Genomic DNA, 19,486 nt, shown 5'->3' with positions numbered 1-19,486 from the left:
TGGCCTGTCACGTGGAACCGGAATGGTACATGCTCCATGGTAGCCCATCAAGTAAATGGACTGCAGGGTTTCTCTGAAATGAACCAACCGAGGCGGGAGATTCCGAGTTAATTCTCTGACCCATGTTTAGTTAGGAGACCTCAGAAGGGTGTAGGGGTGACAACACTGAATGCTGAAGACTGCTGGGGGCAACTGCTGTCTAGTGCTGGCAACTGGGTATGAGTGGGCTCTGCGAAGGGACAGGGCAGACAGCACTGGCATACAGATGAAGGCTGGGTGAACACCAGATGGCGTTCCAGCTGGCTGGCACTGTGCACTCAGCAAGTTATTGACTTCAGTGAGAGGGAGGAGAGATGGAGGAAAGAGTTCAGCACACTTACCTGGAACCTTAGCAAAAAATTTTCTTGAACAGGTAATAGGCTAAAGGGAGTAAAAAGAAAGAATCAGTCTTAAAAAGATATACTGGTGTTTGATTCCAAAATATCAGTCACATTTATATAATAAAGGACCTCCCCAGTTTACCGATGCCCTATCTGCAGTCTGTACACACCAACATATATTTGTGCTATCGGTGGGATGGCTAGGGATGGATTTACTGATCCATCCCTGCAGGCACCTCTTACAGGTGGAAACTCAGTTCATGATGGTGTACCTGACTTGCAAATTGTACAGGATACAAACAGTTCACAGGAACAGAAGCCAGCCATAAGCTGGGGAGGTTCTGTACACTTTGCCATTAACAACAAAAGATCAGCACTACTACAGGGTGAAAAAACCAACATAACATGACCAGCTTTACACAGCAAATGTTGATATGATGCCAACTCAATCATCTCTTTTTTCTGAAGTAGCTGTCGGTAAAGTCACTGTAGATGATGAGCTGAGTCTTCAAATGCTAGAGCCAGATTCCAAAGGGCAGTTCTCACCCTCAGCACCCCCTGGCATGGATGGATAGTGCCAAAACAAATCTGGATTGAATGCTGAGATCTCCTGTATTCAAATCCAGCAGCCCCCCAGTGACTCCTGTACCTTCTGAATCTCCCAAACTCTCCAACATCCTCAAATCCAGCAGCCCCCAGTGACTCTTGTACCTTCTGAATCTCCCAAACTCTCCAACATCCTCAAATCCAGCAGATCCCAGTGATTCTTGTACCTTCTGAATCTCCCAAACTCTCCAACATCCTCAAATCCAGCAGCCCCCAGTGACTCGTGTACCTTCTGAATCTCCCAAACTCTCCAACATCCTCAAATCCAGCAGATCCCAGTGATTCTTGTACCTTCTGAATCTCCCAAACTCTCCAACATCCTCAAATCCAGCATCCCCCCAGTGATTCTTGTACCTTCTGAATCTCCCAAACTCTCCAACATCCTCAAATCCAGCAGCCCCCAGTGACTCGTGTACCTTCCGAATCTCCCAAACTCTCCAACATCCTCAAATCCAGCTGATCCCAGTGACTCGTGTACCTTCTGAATCTCCCAAACTCTCCAACATCCTCAAATCCAGCAGATCCCAGTGACTCTTGTACCTTCTGAATCACCCAAACTCTCCAACATCCTCAAATCCAGCTGATCCCAGTGACTCTTGTACCTTCCGAATCTCCCAAACTCTCCAACATCCTCAAATCCAGTAGATCCCAGTGACTCGTGTACCTTCTGAATCTCCCAAACTCTCCAACACCCTCAAATCCAGCAGATCCCAGTGACTCTTGTAACTTCTGAATCTCCCAAACTCTCCAACATCCTCAAATCCAGCAGATCCCAGTGACTCGTGTACCTTCTGAATCTCCCAAACTCTCCAACATCCTCAAATCCAGCATCCCCCAGTGACTCGTGTACCTTCTGAATCTCCCAAACTCTCCAACATCCTCAAATCCAGCAGATCCCAGTGACTCGTGTACCTTCTGAATCGCCCAAACTCTCCAACATCCTCAAATCCAGCAGATCCCAGTGACTCTTGTACCTTCTGAATCTCCCAAACTCTCCAACATCCTCAAATCCAGCTGATCCCAGTGACTCGTGTACCTACTGAATCTCCCAAACTCTCCAACATCCTCAAATCCAGCAGATCCCAGTGACTCTTGTAACTTCTGAATCTCCCAAACTCTCCAACATCCTCAAATCCAGCAGATCCCAGTGACTCGTGTACCTTCTGAATCGCCCAAACTCTCCAACATCCTCAAATCCAGCAGATCCCAGTGACTCTTGTACCTTCTGAATCTCCCAAACTCTCCAACATCCTCAAATCCAGCATCCCCCCAGTGATTCTTGTACCTTCTGAATCTCCCAAACTCTCCAACATTCTCAAATCCAGCAGCCCCCAGTGACTTGTGTACCTTCTGAATCGCCCAAACTCTCCAACATTCTCAAATCCAGCAGTCCCCAGTGACTCGTGTACCTTCCGAATCTCCCAAACTCTCCAACATCCTCAAATCCAGCAGATCCCAGTGACTCTTGTACCTTCTGAATCTCCCAAACTCTCCAACATCCTCAAATCCAGCATCCCCCCAGTGATTCTTGTACCTTCTGAATCTCCCAAACTCTCCAACATTCTCAAATCCAGCAGCCCCCAGTGACTTGTGTACCTTCTGAATCGCCCAAACTCTCCAACATTCTCAAATCCAGCAGTCCCCAGTGACTCGTGTACCTTCCGAATCTCCCAAACTCTCCAACATCCTCAAATCCAGCAGCCCCCAGTGACTTGTGTACCTTCTGAATCGCCCAAACTCTCCAACATTCTCAAACCCAGCAGATCCCAGTGATTCTTGTACCTTCTGAATCTCCCAAACTCTCCAACATCCTCAAATCCAGCATCCCCCCAGTGATTCTTGTACCTTCTGAATCTCCCAAACTCTCCAACATCCTCAAATCCAGCAGCCCCCAGTGACTCGTGTACCTTCTGAATCTCCCAAACTCTCCAACATCCTCAAATCCAGCAGCCCCCAGTGACTCGTGTACCTTCTGAATCTCCCAAACTCTCCAACATCCTCAAATCCAGCTGATCCCAGTGACTCGTGTACCTTCCGAATCTCCCAAACTCTCCAACATCCTCAAACCCAGCTGATCCCAGTGACTCGTGTACCTTCTGAATCTCCCAAACTCTCCAACATCCTCAAATCCAGCAGATCCCAGTGACTCGTGTAACTTCTGAATCTCCCAAACTCTCCAACATCCTCAAATCCAGCAGCCCCCAGTGACTTGTGTACCTTCCAAATCTCCCAAACTCTCCAACATCCTCAAATCCAGCTGATCCCAGTGACTCGTGTACCTTCCGAATCTCCCAAACTCTCCAACATCCTCAAATCCAGCAGATCCCAGTGACTCGTGTACCTTCTGAATCTCCCAAACTCTCCAACATCCACAAATCCAGCTGATCCCAGTGACTCGTGTACCTTCCGAATCTCCCAAACTCTCCAACATTCTCAAATCCACCAGCCCCCAGTGACTCGTGTACCTTCCGAATCTCCCAAACTCTCCAACATCCTCAAATCCAGCAGATCCCAGTGACTTGTGTACCTTCTGAATCTCCCAAACTCTCCAACATTCTCAAATCCAGCAGCCCCCAGTGACTCGTGTACCTTCTGAATCTCCCAAACTCTCCAACATCCTCAAATCCAGCATCCCCCAGTGACTTGTGTACCTTCTGAATCTCCCAAACTCTCCAACATTCTCAAATCCAGCAGCCCCCAGTGACTCGTGTACCTTTCGAATCTCCCAAACTCTCCAACATCCTCAAATCCAGCAGATCTCAGTAACTCGTGTACCTTCTGAACCTCCCAAACTCTCCAACATCCTCAAATCCAGCAGATCCCAGTGACTCGTGTACCTTCTGAACCTCCCAAACTCTCCAACATCCTCAAATCCAGCAGATCCCAGTGACTCGTGTACCTTCTGAATCTCCCGAACTCTCCAACATCCTCAAATCCAGCAGCCCCCAGTGACTTGTGTACCTTCCGAATCTCCCAAACTCTCCAACATCCTCAAATCCAGCTGATCCCAGTGACTCGTGTACCTTCTGAACCTCCCAAACTCTCCAACATCCTCAAATCCAGCAACCCCCGGTGACTTGTGTACCTTCCAAATCGCCCAAACTCTCCAACATTCTCAAATCCAGCAGATCCCAGTGACTCTTGTACCTTCCGAATCTCCCAAACTCTCCAACATTCTCAAATCCAGCAGATCCCAGTGACTCGTGTACCTTCCGAATCTCCCAAACTCTCCAAGATCCTCAAACCCAGCTGATCCCAGTGACTCGTGTACCTTCTGAATCTCCCAAACTCTCCAACATCCTCAAATCCAGCAGATCCCAGTGACTCGTGTACCTTCTGAACCTCCCAAACTCTCCAACATCCTCAAATCCAGCTGATCCCAGTGACTCGTGTACCTTCTGAATCTCCCAAACTCTCCAACATCCTCAAATCCAGCAGATCCCAGTGACTCGTGTACCTTCTGAACCTCCCAAACTCTCCAACATCCTCAAATCCAGCAGATCCCAGTGACTCGTGTACCTTCTGAATCTCCCAAACTCTCCAACATCCTCAAATCCAGCTGATCCCAGTGACTCGTGTACCTTCTGAATCTCCCAAACTCTCCAACATCCTCAAATCCAGCAGATCCCAGTGACTCTTGTACCTTCTGAATCACCCAAACTCTCCAACATCCTCAAATCCAGCTGATCCCAGTGACTCTTGTACCTTCCGAATCTCCCAAACTCTCCAACATCCTCAAATCCAGTAGATCCCAGTGACTCGTGTACCTTCTGAATCTCCCAAACTCTCCAACACCCTCAAATCCAGCAGATCCCAGTGACTCTTGTAACTTCTGAATCTCCCAAACTCTCCAACATCCTCAAATCCAGCAGATCCCAGTGACTCGTGTACCTTCTGAATCTCCCAAACTCTCCAACATCCTCAAATCCAGCATCCCCCAGTGACTCGTGTACCTTCTGAATCTCCCAAACTCTCCAACATCCTCAAATCCAGCAGATCCCAGTGACTTGTGTACCTTCTGAATCGCCCAAACTCTCCAACATCCTCAAATCCAGCTGATCCCAGTGACTCGTGTACCTACTGAATCTCCCAAACTCTCCAACATCCTCAAATCCAGCAGATCCCAGTGACTCTTGTAACTTCTGAATCTCCCAAACTCTCCAACATCCTCAAATCCAGCAGATCCCAGTGACTCGTGTACCTTCTGAATCGCCCAAACTCTCCAACATCCTCAAATCCAGCAGATCCCAGTGACTCTTGTACCTTCTGAATCTCCCAAACTCTCCAACATCCTCAAATCCAGCATCCCCCCAGTGATTCTTGTACCTTCTGAATCTCCCAAACTCTCCAACATTCTCAAATCCAGCAGCCCCCAGTGACTTGTGTACCTTCTGAATCGCCCAAACTCTCCAACATTCTCAAATCCATCAGATCCCAGTGACTCGTGTACCTTCCGAATCTCCCAAACTCTCCAACATCCTCAAATCCAGCAGATCCCAGTGACTCTTGTACCTTCTGAATCTCCCAAACTCTCCAACATCCTCAAATCCAGCATCCCCCCAGTGATTCTTGTACCTTCTGAATCTCCCAAACTCTCCAACATTCTCAAATCCAGCAGCCCCCAGTGACTTGTGTACCTTCTGAATCGCCCAAACTCTCCAACATTCTCAAATCCAGCAGTCCCCAGTGACTCGTGTACCTTCCGAATCTCCCAAACTCTCCAACATCCTCAAATCCAGCAGCCCCCAGTGACTTGTGTACCTTCTGAATCGCCCAAACTCTCCAACATTCTCAAACCCAGCAGATCCCAGTGATTCTTGTACCTTCTGAATCTCCCAAACAATCCAACATCCTCAAATCCAGCATCCCCCCAGTGATTCTTGTACCTTCTGAATCTCCCAAACTCTCCAACATCCTCAAATCCAGCAGCCCCCAGTGACTCGTGTACCTTCTGAATCTCCCAAACTCTCCAACATCCTCAAATCCAGCAGCCCCCAGTGACTCGTGTACCTTCTGAATCTCCCAAACTCTCCAACATCCTCAAATCCAGCTGATCCCAGTGACTCGTGTACCTTCCGAATCTCCCAAACTCTCCAACATCCTCAAACCCAGCTGATCCCAGTGACTCGTGTACCTTCTGAATCTCCCAAACTCTCCAACATCCTCAAATCCAGCAGATCCCAGTGACTCGTGTAACTTCTGAATCTCCCAAACTCTCCAACATCCTCAAATCCAGCAGCCCCCAGTGACTTGTGTACCTTCCAAATCTCCCAAACTCTCCAACATCCTCAAATCCAGCTGATCCCAGTGACTCGTGTACCTTCCGAATCTCCCAAACTCTCCAACATCCTCAAATCCAGCAGATCCCAGTGACTCGTGTACCTTCTGAATCTCCCAAACTCTCCAACATCCACAAATCCAGCTGATCCCAGTGACTCGTGTACCTTCCGAATCTCCCAAACTCTCCAACATTCTCAAATCCACCAGCCCCCAGTGACTCGTGTACCTTCCGAATCTCCCAAACTCTCCAACATCCTCAAATCCAGCAGATCCCAGTGACTCTTGTACCTTCTGAATCACCCAAACTCTCCAACATCCTCAAATCCAGCTGATCCCAGTGACTCTTGTACCTTCCGAATCTCCCAAACTCTCCAACATCCTCAAATCCAGTAGATCCCAGTGACTCGTGTACCTTCTGAATCTCCCAAACTCTCCAACACCCTCAAATCCAGCAGATCCCAGTGACTCTTGTAACTTCTGAATCTCCCAAACTCTCCAACATCCTCAAATCCAGCAGATCCCAGTGACTCGTGTACCTTCTGAATCTCCCAAACTCTCCAACATCCTCAAATCCAGCATCCCCCAGTGACTCGTGTACCTTCTGAATCTCCCAAACTCTCCAACATCCTCAAATCCAGCAGATCCCAGTGACTTGTGTACCTTCTGAATCGCCCAAACTCTCCAACATCCTCAAATCCAGCTGATCCCAGTGACTCGTGTACCTACTGAATCTCCCAAACTCTCCAACATCCTCAAATCCAGCAGATCCCAGTGACTCTTGTAACTTCTGAATCTCCCAAACTCTCCAACATCCTCAAATCCAGCAGATCCCAGTGACTCGTGTACCTTCTGAATCGCCCAAACTCTCCAACATCCTCAAATCCAGCAGATCCCAGTGACTCTTGTACCTTCTGAATCTCCCAAACTCTCCAACATCCTCAAATCCAGCATCCCCCCAGTGATTCTTGTACCTTCTGAATCTCCCAAACTCTCCAACATTCTCAAATCCAGCAGCCCCCAGTGACTTGTGTACCTTCTGAATCGCCCAAACTCTCCAACATTCTCAAATCCAGCAGATCCCAGTGACTCGTGTACCTTCCGAATCTCCCAAACTCTCCAACATCCTCAAATCCAGCAGATCCCAGTGACTCTTGTACCTTCTGAATCTCCCAAACTCTCCAACATCCTCAAATCCAGCATCCCCCCAGTGATTCTTGTACCTTCTGAATCTCCCAAACTCTCCAACATTCTCAAATCCAGCAGCCCCCAGTGACTTGTGTACCTTCTGAATCGCCCAAACTCTCCAACATTCTCAAATCCAGCAGTCCCCAGTGACTCGTGTACCTTCCGAATCTCCCAAACTCTCCAACATCCTCAAATCCAGCAGCCCCCAGTGACTTGTGTACCTTCTGAATCGCCCAAACTCTCCAACATTCTCAAACCCAGCAGATCCCAGTGATTCTTGTACCTTCTGAATCTCCCAAACAATCCAACATCCTCAAATCCAGCATCCCCCCAGTGATTCTTGTACCTTCTGAATCTCCCAAACTCTCCAACATCCTCAAATCCAGCAGCCCCCAGTGACTCGTGTACCTTCTGAATCTCCCAAACTCTCCAACATCCTCAAATCCAGCAGCCCCCAGTGACTCGTGTACCTTCTGAATCTCCCAAACTCTCCAACATCCTCAAATCCAGCTGATCCCAGTGACTCGTGTACCTTCCGAATCTCCCAAACTCTCCAACATCCTCAAACCCAGCTGATCCCAGTGACTCGTGTACCTTCTGAATCTCCCAAACTCTCCAACATCCTCAAATCCAGCAGATCCCAGTGACTCGTGTAACTTCTGAATCTCCCAAACTCTCCAACATCCTCAAATCCAGCAGCCCCCAGTGACTTGTGTACCTTCCAAATCTCCCAAACTCTCCAACATCCTCAAATCCAGCTGATCCCAGTGACTCGTGTACCTTCCGAATCTCCCAAACTCTCCAACATCCTCAAATCCAGCAGATCCCAGTGACTCGTGTACCTTCTGAATCTCCCAAACTCTCCAACATCCACAAATCCAGCTGATCCCAGTGACTCGTGTACCTTCCGAATCTCCCAAACTCTCCAACATTCTCAAATCCACCAGCCCCCAGTGACTCGTGTACCTTCCGAATCTCCCAAACTCTCCAACATCCTCAAATCCAGCAGATCCCAGTGACTTGTGTACCTTCTGAATCTCCCAAACTCTCCAACATTCTCAAATCCAGCAGCCCCCAGTGACTCGTGTACCTTCTGAATCTCCCAAACTCTCCAACATCCTCAAATCCAGCATCCCCCAGTGACTTGTGTACCTTCTGAATCTCCCAAACTCTCCAACATTCTCAAATCCAGCAGCCCCCAGTGACTCGTGTACCTTTCGAATCTCCCAAACTCTCCAACATCCTCAAATCCAGCAGATCTCAGTAACTCGTGTACCTTCTGAACCTCCCAAACTCTCCAACATCCTCAAATCCAGCAGATCCCAGTGACTCGTGTACCTTCTGAACCTCCCAAACTCTCCAACATCCTCAAATCCAGCAGATCCCAGTGACTCGTGTACCTTCTGAATCTCCCGAACTCTCCAACATCCTCAAATCCAGCAGCCCCCAGTGACTTGTGTACCTTCCGAATCTCCCAAACTCTCCAACATCCTCAAATCCAGCTGATCCCAGTGACTCGTGTACCTTCTGAACCTCCCAAACTCTCCAACATCCTCAAATCCAGCAACCCCCGGTGACTTGTGTACCTTCCAAATCGCCCAAACTCTCCAACATTCTCAAATCCAGCAGATCCCAGTGACTCTTGTACCTTCCGAATCTCCCAAACTCTCCAACATTCTCAAATCCAGCAGATCCCAGTGACTCGTGTACCTTCCGAATCTCCCAAACTCTCCAAGATCCTCAAACCCAGCTGATCCCAGTGACTCGTGTACCTTCTGAATCTCCCAAACTCTCCAACATCCTCAAATCCAGCAGATCCCAGTGACTCGTGTACCTTCTGAACCTCCCAAACTCTCCAACATCCTCAAATCCAGCTGATCCCAGTGACTCGTGTACCTTCTGAATCTCCCAAACTCTCCAACATCCTCAAATCCAGCAGATCCCAGTGACTCGTGTACCTTCTGAACCTCCCAAACTCTCCAACATCCTCAAATCCAGCAGATCCCAGTGACTCGTGTACCTTCTGAATCTCCCAAACTCTCCAACATCCTCAAATCCAGCTGATCCCAGTGACTCGTGTACCTTCTGAATCTCCCAAACTCTCCAACATCCTCAAATCCAGCAGATCCCAGTGATTCTTGTACCTTCTGAATCTCCCAAACTCTCCAACATCCACAAATCCAGCAGCCCCCAGTGACTTGTGTACCTTCTGAATCTCCCAAACTCTCCAACATCCTCAAATCCAGCATCCCCCAGTGACTCTTGTACCTTCTGAATCGCCCAAACTCTCCAACATTCTCAAATCCAGCAGATCCCAGTGACTCGTGTACCTTCCGAATCTCCCAAACTCTCCAACATCCTCAAATCCAGCAGCCCCCAGTGACTCGTGTACCTTCTGAATCTCCCAAACTCTCCAACATCCTCAAACCCAGCTGATCCCAGTGACTCGTGTACCTTCCGAATCTCCCAAACTCTCCAACATCCTCAAATCCAGCTGATCCCAGTGACTCGTGTACCTTCCGAATCTCCCAAACTCTCCAAGATCCTCAAATCCAGCTGATCCCAGTGACTGGTGTACCTTCTGAATCTCCCAAACTCTCCAACATTCTCAAATCCAGCAGATCCCAGTGACTGGTGTACCTTCTGAATCTCCCAAACTCTCCAACAGCCTCAAATCCAGCAGCCCCCAGTGACTGGTGTACCTTCTGAATCTCCCAAACTCTCCAACATCCTCAAATCCAGCTGATCCCAGTGACTCGTGTACCTTCTGAATCTCCCAAACTCTCCAACAGCCTCAAATCCAGCAGCCCCCAGTGACTCGTGTACCTTCTGAATCTCCCAAACTCTCCAACATCCTCAAATCCAGCAGATCCCAGTGACTCTTGTACCTTCTGAATCACCCAAACTCTCCAACATCCTCAAATCCAGCTGATCCCAGTGACTCGTGTACCTTCTGAATCTCCCAAACTCTCCAACATCCTCAAATCCAGTAGATCCCAGTGACTCGTGTACCTTCCGAATCTCCCAAACTCTCCAACATCCTCAAATCCAGCAGATCCCAGTGACTCGTGTACCTTCTGAATCTCCCAAACTCTCCAACATCCTCAAATCCAGCATCCCCCAGTGACTCGTGTACCTTCTGAATCTCCCAAACTCTCCAACATCCTCAAATCCAGCATCCCCCAGTGACTCGTGTACCTTCTGAATCACCCAAACTCTCCAACATCCTCAAATCCAGCTGATCCCAGTGACTCGTGTACCTTCTGAATCTCCCAAACTCTCCAACATTCTCAAATCCAGCTGATCCCAGTGACTCGTGTACCTTCTGAATCTCCCAAACACTCCAACATCCTCAAATCCAGCTGATCCCAGTGACTCGTGTACCTTCCGAATCTCCCAAACTCTCCAACATCCTCAAACCCAGCTGATCCCAGTGACTCGTGTACCTTCTGAATCTCCCAAACTCTCCAACATCCTCAAATCCAGCTGATCCCAGTGACTCGTGTACCTTCTGAATCTCCCAAACTCTCCAACATCCTCAAATCCAGCAGATCCCAGTGACTCGTGTACCTTCTGAATCTCCCAAACTCTCCAACATTCTCAAATCCAGCAGCCCCCAGTGACTGGTGTACCTTCCGAATCTCCCAAACTCTCCAACATCCTCAAATCCAGCAGATCCCAGTGACTCTTGTACCTTCTGAATCTCCCAAACTCTCCAACATCCTCAAATCCAGCAGATCCCAGTGACTCTTGTACCTTCTGAATCTCCCAAACTCTCCAACATCCTCAAATCCAGCAGTCCCCAGTGACTCGTGTACCTTCTGAATCTCCCAAACTCTCCAACATCCTCAAATCCAGCAGCCCCCAGAGACTCGTGTACCTTCCGAATCTCCCAAACTCTCCAACATCCTCAAACCCAGCTGATCCCAGTGACTCGTGTACCTTCTGAATCTCCCAAACTCTCCAACATCCTCAAATCCAGCAGATCCCAGTGACTCGTGTAACTTCTGAATCTCCCAAACTCTCCAACATCCTCAAATCCAGCAGCCCCCAGTGACTTGTGTACCTTCCAAATCTCCCAAACTCTCCAACATCCTCAAATCCAGCTGATCCCAGTGACTCGTGTACCTTCCGAATCTCCCAAACTCTCCAACATCCTCAAATCCAGCAGATCCCAGTGACTCGTGTACCTTCTGAATCTCCCAAACTCTCCAACATCCACAAATCCAGCTGATCCCAGTGACTCGTGTACCTTCCGAATCTCCCAAACTCTCCAACATTCTCAAATCCAGCAGCCCCCAGTGACTCGTGTACCTTCCGAATCTCCCAAACTCTCCAACATCCTCAAATCCAGCAGATCCCAGTGACTTGTGTACCTTCTGAATCTCCCAAACTCTCCAACATTCTCAAATCCAGCAGCCCCCAGTGACTCGTGTACCTTCTGAATCTCCCAAACTCTCCAACATCCTCAAATCCAGCATCCCCCAGTGACTTGTGTACCTTCTGAATCTCCCAAACTCTCCAACATTCTCAAATCCAGCAGCCCCCAGTGACTCGTGTACCTTTCGAATCTCCCAAACTCTCCAACATCCTCAAATCCAGCAGATCTCAGTAACTCGTGTACCTTCTGAACCTCCCAAACTCTCCAACATCCTCAAATCCAGCAGATCCCAGTGACTCGTGTACCTTCTGAACCTCCCAAACTCTCCAACATCCTCAAATCCAGCAGATCCCAGTGACTCGTGTACCTTCTGAATCTCCCGAACTCTCCAACATCCTCAAATCCAGCAGCCCCCAGTGACTTGTGTACCTTCCGAATCTCCCAAACTCTCCAACATCCTCAAATCCAGCTGATCCCAGTGACTCGTGTACCTTCTGAACCTCCCAAACTCTCCAACATCCTCAAATCCAGCAACCCCCGGTGACTTGTGTACCTTCCAAATCGCCCAAACTCTCCAACATTCTCAAATCCAGCAGATCCCAGTGACTCTTGTACCTTCCGAATCTCCCAAACTCTCCAACATTCTCAAATCCAGCAGATCCCAGTGACTCGTGTACCTTCCGAATCTCCCAAACTCTCCAAGATCCTCAAACCCAGCTGATCCCAGTGACTCGTGTACCTTCTGAATCTCCCAAACTCTCCAACATCCTCAAATCCAGCAGATCCCAGTGACTCGTGTACCTTCTGAACCTCCCAAACTCTCCAACATCCTCAAATCCAGCTGATCCCAGTGACTCGTGTACCTTCTGAATCTCCCAAACTCTCCAACATCCTCAAATCCAGCAGATCCCAGTGACTCGTGTACCTTCTGAACCTCCCAAACTCTCCAACATCCTCAAATCCAGCAGATCCCAGTGACTCGTGTACCTTCTGAATCTCCCAAACTCTCCAACATCCTCAAATCCAGCTGATCCCAGTGACTCGTGTACCTTCTGAATCTCCCAAACTCTCCAACATCCTCAAATCCAGCAGATCCCAGTGATTCTTGTACCTTCTGAATCTCCCAAACTCTCCAACATCCACAAATCCAGCAGCCCCCAGTGACTTGTGTACCTTCTGAATCTCCCAAACTCTCCAACATCCTCAAATCCAGCATCCCCCAGTGACTCTTGTACCTTCTGAATCGCCCAAACTCTCCAACATTCTCAAATCCGACAGATCCCAGTGACTCGTGTACCTTCCGAATCTCCCAAACTCTCCAACATCCTCAAATCCAGCAGCCCCCAGTGACTCGTGTACCTTCTGAATCTCCCAAACTCTCCAACATCCTCAAACCCAGCTGATCCCAGTGACTCGTGTACCTTCCGAATCTCCCAAACTCTCCAACATCCTCAAATCCAGCTGATCCCAGTGACTGGTGTACCTTCCGAATCTCCCAAACTCTCCAACATCCTCAAATCCAGCTGATCCCAGTGACTGGTGTACCTTCTGAATCTCCCAAACTCTCCAACATTCTCAAATCCAGCAGATCCCAGTGACTCGTGTACCTTCCGAATCTCCCAAACTCTCCAACATCCTCAAATCCAGCTGATCCCAGTGACTGGTGTACCTTCTGAATCTCCCAAACTCTCCAACATTCTCAAATCCAGCAGATCCCAGTGACTGGTGTACCTTCTGAATCTCCCAAACTCTCCAACAGCCTCAAATCCAGCAGCCCCCAGTGACTGGTGTACCTTCTGAATCTCCCAAACTCTCCAACATCCTCAAATCCAGCTGATCCCAGTGACTCGTGTACCTTCTGAATCTCCCAAACTCTCCAACAGCCTCAAATCCAGCAGCCCCCAGTGACTCGTGTACCTTCTGAATCTCCCAAACTCTCCAACATCCTCAAATCCAGCAGATCCCAGTGACTCTTGTACCTTCTGAATCACCCAAACTCTCCAACATCCTCAAATCCAGCTGATCCCAGTGACTCGTGTACCTTCTGAATCTCCCAAACTCTCCAACATCCTCAAATCCAGCAGATCTCAGTAACTCGTGTACCTTCTGAACCTCCCAAACTCTCCAACATCCTCAAATCCAGCAGATCCCAGTGACTCGTGTACCTTCTGAACCTCCCAAACTCTCCAACATCCTCAAATCCAGCAGATCCCAGTGACTCGTGTACCTTCTGAATCTCCCGAACTCTCCAACATCCTCAAATCCAGCAGCCCCCAGTGACTTGTGTACCTTCCGAATCTCCCAAACTCTCCAACATCCTCAAATCCAGCTGATCCCAGTGACTCGTGTACCTTCTGAACCTCCCAAACTCTCCAACATCCTCAAATCCAGCTGATCCCAGTGACTGGTGTACCTTCTGAATCTCCCAAACTCTCCAACATTCTCAAATCCAGCAGATCCCAGTGACTGGTGTACCTTCTGAATCTCCCAAACTCTCCAACAGCCTCAAATCCAGCAGCCCCCAGTGACTGGTGTACCTTCTGAATCTCCCAAACTCTCCAACATCCTCAAATCCAGCAGATCCCAGTGACTCGTGTACCTTCTGAATCTCCCAAACTCTCCAACAGCCTCAAATCCAGCAGCCCCCAGTGACTCGTGTACCTTCTGAATCTCCCAAACTCTCCAACATCCTCAAATCCAGCAGATCCCAGTGACTCTTGTACCTTCTGAATCACCCAAACTCTCCAACATCCTCAAATCCAGCTGATCCCAGTGACTCGTGTACCTTCTGAATCTCCCAAACTCTCCAACATCCTCAAATCCAGTAGATCCCAGTGACTCGTGTACCTTCCGAATCTCCCAAACTCTCCAACATCCTCAAATCCAGCAGATCCCAGTGACTCGTGTACCTTCTGAATCACCCAAACTCTCCAACATCCTCAAATCCAGCAGATCCCAGTGACTCTTGTACCTTCTGAATCTCCCAAACTCTCCAACATCCTCAAATCCAGCAGTCCCCAGTGACTCGTGTACCTTCTGAATCTCCCAAACTCTCCAACATCCTCAAACCCAGCTGATCCCAGTGACTCGTGTACCTTCTGAATCTCCCAAACTCTCCAACATCCTCAAATCCAGCAGATCCCAGTGACTCTTGTACCTTCTGAATCACCCAAACTCTCCAACATCCTCAAATCCAGCTGATCCCAGTGACTCGTGTACCTTCTGAATCTCCCAAACTCTCCAACATCCTCAAATCCAGTAGATCCCAGTGACTCGTGTACCTTCCGAATCTCCCAAACTCTCCAACATCCTCAAATCCAGCAGATCCCAGTGACTCGTGTACCTTCTGAATCACCCAAACTCTCCAACATCCTCAAATCCAGCAGATCCCAGTGACTCTTGTACCTTCTGAATCTCCCAAACTCTCCAACAGCCTCAAATCCAGCAGCCCCCAGTGACTCGTGTACCTTCTGAATCTCCCAAACTCTCCAACATCCTCAAATCCAGCAGATCCCAGTGACTCTTGTACCTTCTGAATCACCCAAACTCTCCAACATCCTCAAATCCAGCTGATCCCAGTGACTCGTGTACCTTCTGAATCTCCCAAACTCTCCAACATCCTCAAATCCAGTAGATCCCAGTGACTCGTGTACCTTCCGAATCTCCCAAACTCTCCAACATCCTCAAATCCAGCAGATCCCAGTGACTCGTGTACCTTCTGAATCACCCAAACTCTCCAACATCCTCAAATCCAGCAGATCCCAGTGACTCTTGTACCTTCTGAATCTCCCAAACTCTCCAACATCCTCAAATCCAGCAGTCCCCAGTGACTCGTGTACCTTCTGAATCTCCCAAACTCTCCAACATCCTCAAACCCAGCTGATCCCAGTGACTCGTGTACCTTCTGAATCTCCCAAACTCTCCAACATCCTCAAATCCAGCAGATCCCAGTGACTCGTGTAACTTCTGAATCTCCCAAACTCTCCAACATCCTCAAACCCAGCTGATCCCAGTGACTTGTGTACCTTCCAAATCTCCCAAACTCTCCAACATCCTCAAATCCAGCTGATCACAGTGACTCGTGTACCTTCCGAATCTCCCAAACTCTCCAACATCCTCAAATCCAGCAGATCCCAGTGACTCGTGTACCTTCTGAATCTCCCAAACTCTCCAACATCCACAAATCCAGCTGATCCCAGTGACTCGTGTACCTTCCGAATCTCCCAAACTCTCCAACATTCTCAAATCCAGCAGCCCCCAGTGACTCGTGTACGTTCCGAATCTCCCAAACTCTCCAACATCCTCAAATCCAGCAGATCCCAGTGACTTGTGTACCTTCTGAATCTCCCAAACTCTCCAACATTCTCAAATCCAGCAGCCCCCAGTGACTCGTGTACCTTCTGAATCTCCCAAACTCTCCAACATCCTCAAATCCAGCATCCCCCAGTGACTTGTGTACCTTCTGAATCTCCCAAACTCTCCAACATTCTCAAATCCAGCAGCCCCCAGTGACTCGTGTACCTTTCGAATCTCCCAAACTCTCCAACATCCTCAAATCCAGCAGATCTCAGTAACTCGTGTACCTTCTGAACCTCCCAAACTCTCCAACATCCTCAAATCCAGCAGATCCCAGTGACTCGTGTACCTTCTGAACCTCCCAAACTCTCCAACATCCTCAAATCCAGCAGATCCCAGTGACTCGTGTACCTTCTGAATCTCCCGAACTCTCCAACATCCTCAAATCCAGCAGCCCCCAGTGACTTGTGTACCTTCCGAATCTCCCAAACTCTCCAACATCCTCAAATCCAGCTGATCCCAGTGACTCGTGTACCTTCTGAACCTCCCAAACTCTCCAACATCCTCAAATCCAGCAACCCCCGGTGACTTGTGTACCTTCCAAATCGCCCAAACTCTCCAACATTCTCAAATCCAGCAGATCCCAGTGACTCTTGTACCTTCCGAATCTCCCAAACTCTCCAACATTCTCAAATCCAGCAGATCCCAGTGACTCGTGTACCTTCCGAATCTCCCAAACTCTCCAAGATCCTCAAACCCAGCTGATCCCAGCGACTCGTGTACCTTCTGAATCTCCCAAACTCTCCAACATCCTCAAATCCAGCAGATCCCAGTGACTCGTGTACCTTCTGAACCTCCCAAACTCTCCAACATCCTCAAATCCAGCTGATCCCAGTGACTCGTGTACCTTCTGAATCTCCCAAACTCTCCAACATCCTCAAATCCAGCAGATCCCAGTGACTCGTGTACCTTCTGAACCTCCCAAACTCTCCAACATCCTCAAATCCAGCAGATCCCAGTGACTCGTGTACCTTCTGAATCTCCCAAACTCTCCAACATCCTCAAATCCAGCTGATCCCAGTGACTCGTGTACCTTCTGAATCTCCCAAACTCTCCAACATCCTCAAATCCAGCAGATCCCAGTGATTCTTGTACCTTCTGAATCTCCCAAACTCTCCAACATCCACAAATCCAGCAGCCCCCAGTGACTTGTGTACCTTCTGAATCTCCCAAACTCTCCAACATCCTCAAATCCAGCATCCCCCAGTGACTCTTGTACCTTCTGAATCGCCCAAACTCTCCAACATTCTCAAATCCGACAGATCCCAGTGACTCGTGTACCTTCCGAATCTCCCAAACTCTCCAACATCCTCAAATCCAGCAGCCCCCAGTGACTCGTGTACCTTCTGAATCTCCCAAACTCTCCAACATCCTCAAACCCAGCTGATCCCAGTGACTCGTGTACCTTCCGAATCTCCCAAACTCTCCAACATCCTCAAATCCAGCTGATCCCAGTGACTGGTGTACCTTCCGAATCTCCCAAACTCTCCAACATCCTCAAATCCAGCTGATCCCAGTGACTGGTGTACCTTCTGAATCTCCCAAACTCTCCAACATTCTCAAATCCAGCAGATCCCAGTGACTCGTGTACCTTCCGAATCTCCCAAACTCTCCAACATCCTCAAATCCAGCAGCCCCCAGTGACTCGTGTACCTTCTGAATCTCCCAAACTCTCCAACATCCTCAAATCCAGCAGATCCCAGTGACTCTTGTACCTTCTGAATCACCCAAACTCTCCAACATCCTCAAATCCAGCTGATCCCAGTGACTCGTGTACCTTCTGAATCTCCCAAACTCTCCAACATCCTCAAATCCAGTAGATCCCAGTGACTCGTGTACCTTCCGAATCTCCCAAACTCTCCAACATCCTCAAATCCAGCAGATCCCAGTGACTCGTGTACCTTCTGAATCTCCCAAACTCTCCAACATCCTCAAATCCAGCATCCCCCAGTGACTCGTGTACCTTCTGAATCTCCCAAACTCTCCAACATCCTCAAATCCAGCATCCCCCAGTGACTCGTGTACCTTCTGAATCACCCAAACTCTCCAACATCCTCAAATCCAGCTGATCCCAGTGACTCGTGTACCTTCTGAATCTCCCAAACTCTCCAACATTCTCAAATCCAGCTGATCCCAGTGACTCGTGTACCTTCTGAATCTCCCAAACACTCCAACATCCTCAAATCCAGCTGATCCCAGTGACTCGTGTACCTTCCGAATCTCCCAAACTCTCCAACATCCTCAAACCCAGCTGATCCCAGTGACTCGTGTACCTTCTGAATCTCCCAAACTCTCCAACATCCTCAAATCCAGCTGATCCCAGTGACTCGTGTACCTTCCGAATCTCCCAAACTCTCCAACATCCTCAAATCCAGCAGATCCCAGTGACTCGTGTACCTTCTGAATCTCCCAAACTCTCCAACATCCTCAAATCCAGCATCCCCCAGTGACTCGTGTACCTTCTGAATCTCCCAAACTCTCCAACATCCTCAAATCCAGCATCCCCCAGTGACTCGTGTACCTTCTGAATCACCCAAACTCTCCAACATCCTCAAATCCAGCTGATCCCAGTGACTCGTGTACCTTCTGAATCTCCCAAACTCTCCAACATTCTCAAATCCAGCTGATCCCAGTGACTCGTGTACCTTCTGAATCTCCCAAACACTCCAACATCCTCAAATCCAGCTGATCCCAGTGACTCGTGTACCTTCCGAATCTCCCAAACTCTCCAACATCCTCAAACCCAGCTGATCCCAGTGACTCGTGTACCTTCTGAATCTCCCAAACTCTCCAACATCCTCAAATCCAGCTGATCCCAGTGACTCGTGTACCTTCTGAATCTCCCAAACTCTCCAACATCCTCAAATCCAGCAGATCCCAGTGACTCGTGTACCTTCTGAATCTCCCAAACTCTCCAACATTCTCAAATCCAGCAGCCCCCAGTGACTGGTGTACCTTCCGAATCTCCCAAACTCTCCAACATCCTCAAATCCAGCAGATCCCAGTGACTCTTGTACCTTCTGAATCTCCCAAACTCTCCAACATCCTCAAATCCAGCAGATCCCAGTGACTCTTGTACCTTCTGAATCTCCCAAACTCTCCAACATCCTCAAATCCAGCAGTCCCCAGTGACTCGTGTACCTTCTGAATCTCCCAAACGCTCCAACATCCTCAAATCCAGCAGCCCCCAGAGACTCGTGTACCTTCCGAATCTCCCAAACTCTCCAACATCCTCAAACCCAGCTGATCCCAGTGACTCGTGTACCTTCTGAATCTCCCAAACTCTCCAACATCCTCA

The 19,486-nt window shown here is 48.9% G+C and overlaps 1 protein-coding gene across 1 annotated transcript in view; it reads right to left on the bottom strand.

Annotated features, from left to right (window-relative positions):
* LOC140724304 (calretinin-like) overlaps window positions 1–19,486 on the bottom strand; it is a 170,340-nt gene that overhangs the window by 89,471 nt on the left and 61,383 nt on the right. The window contains exon 6 of the mRNA XM_073038757.1: window positions 381–420. Coding sequence (XP_072894858.1) covers window positions 381–420 — 40 coding nt within the window. The remainder of the gene's footprint in view (window positions 1–380; window positions 421–19,486) is intronic.

Source organism: Hemitrygon akajei, unplaced genomic scaffold (assembly GCF_048418815.1).
Source record: "Hemitrygon akajei unplaced genomic scaffold, sHemAka1.3 Scf000186, whole genome shotgun sequence".
Lineage (NCBI taxonomy): Eukaryota > Metazoa > Chordata > Chondrichthyes > Myliobatiformes > Dasyatidae > Hemitrygon > Hemitrygon akajei.
Note: the sequence above shows the minus strand (reverse complement) of the source record. Positions and strands in the feature narration are given on the sequence as shown.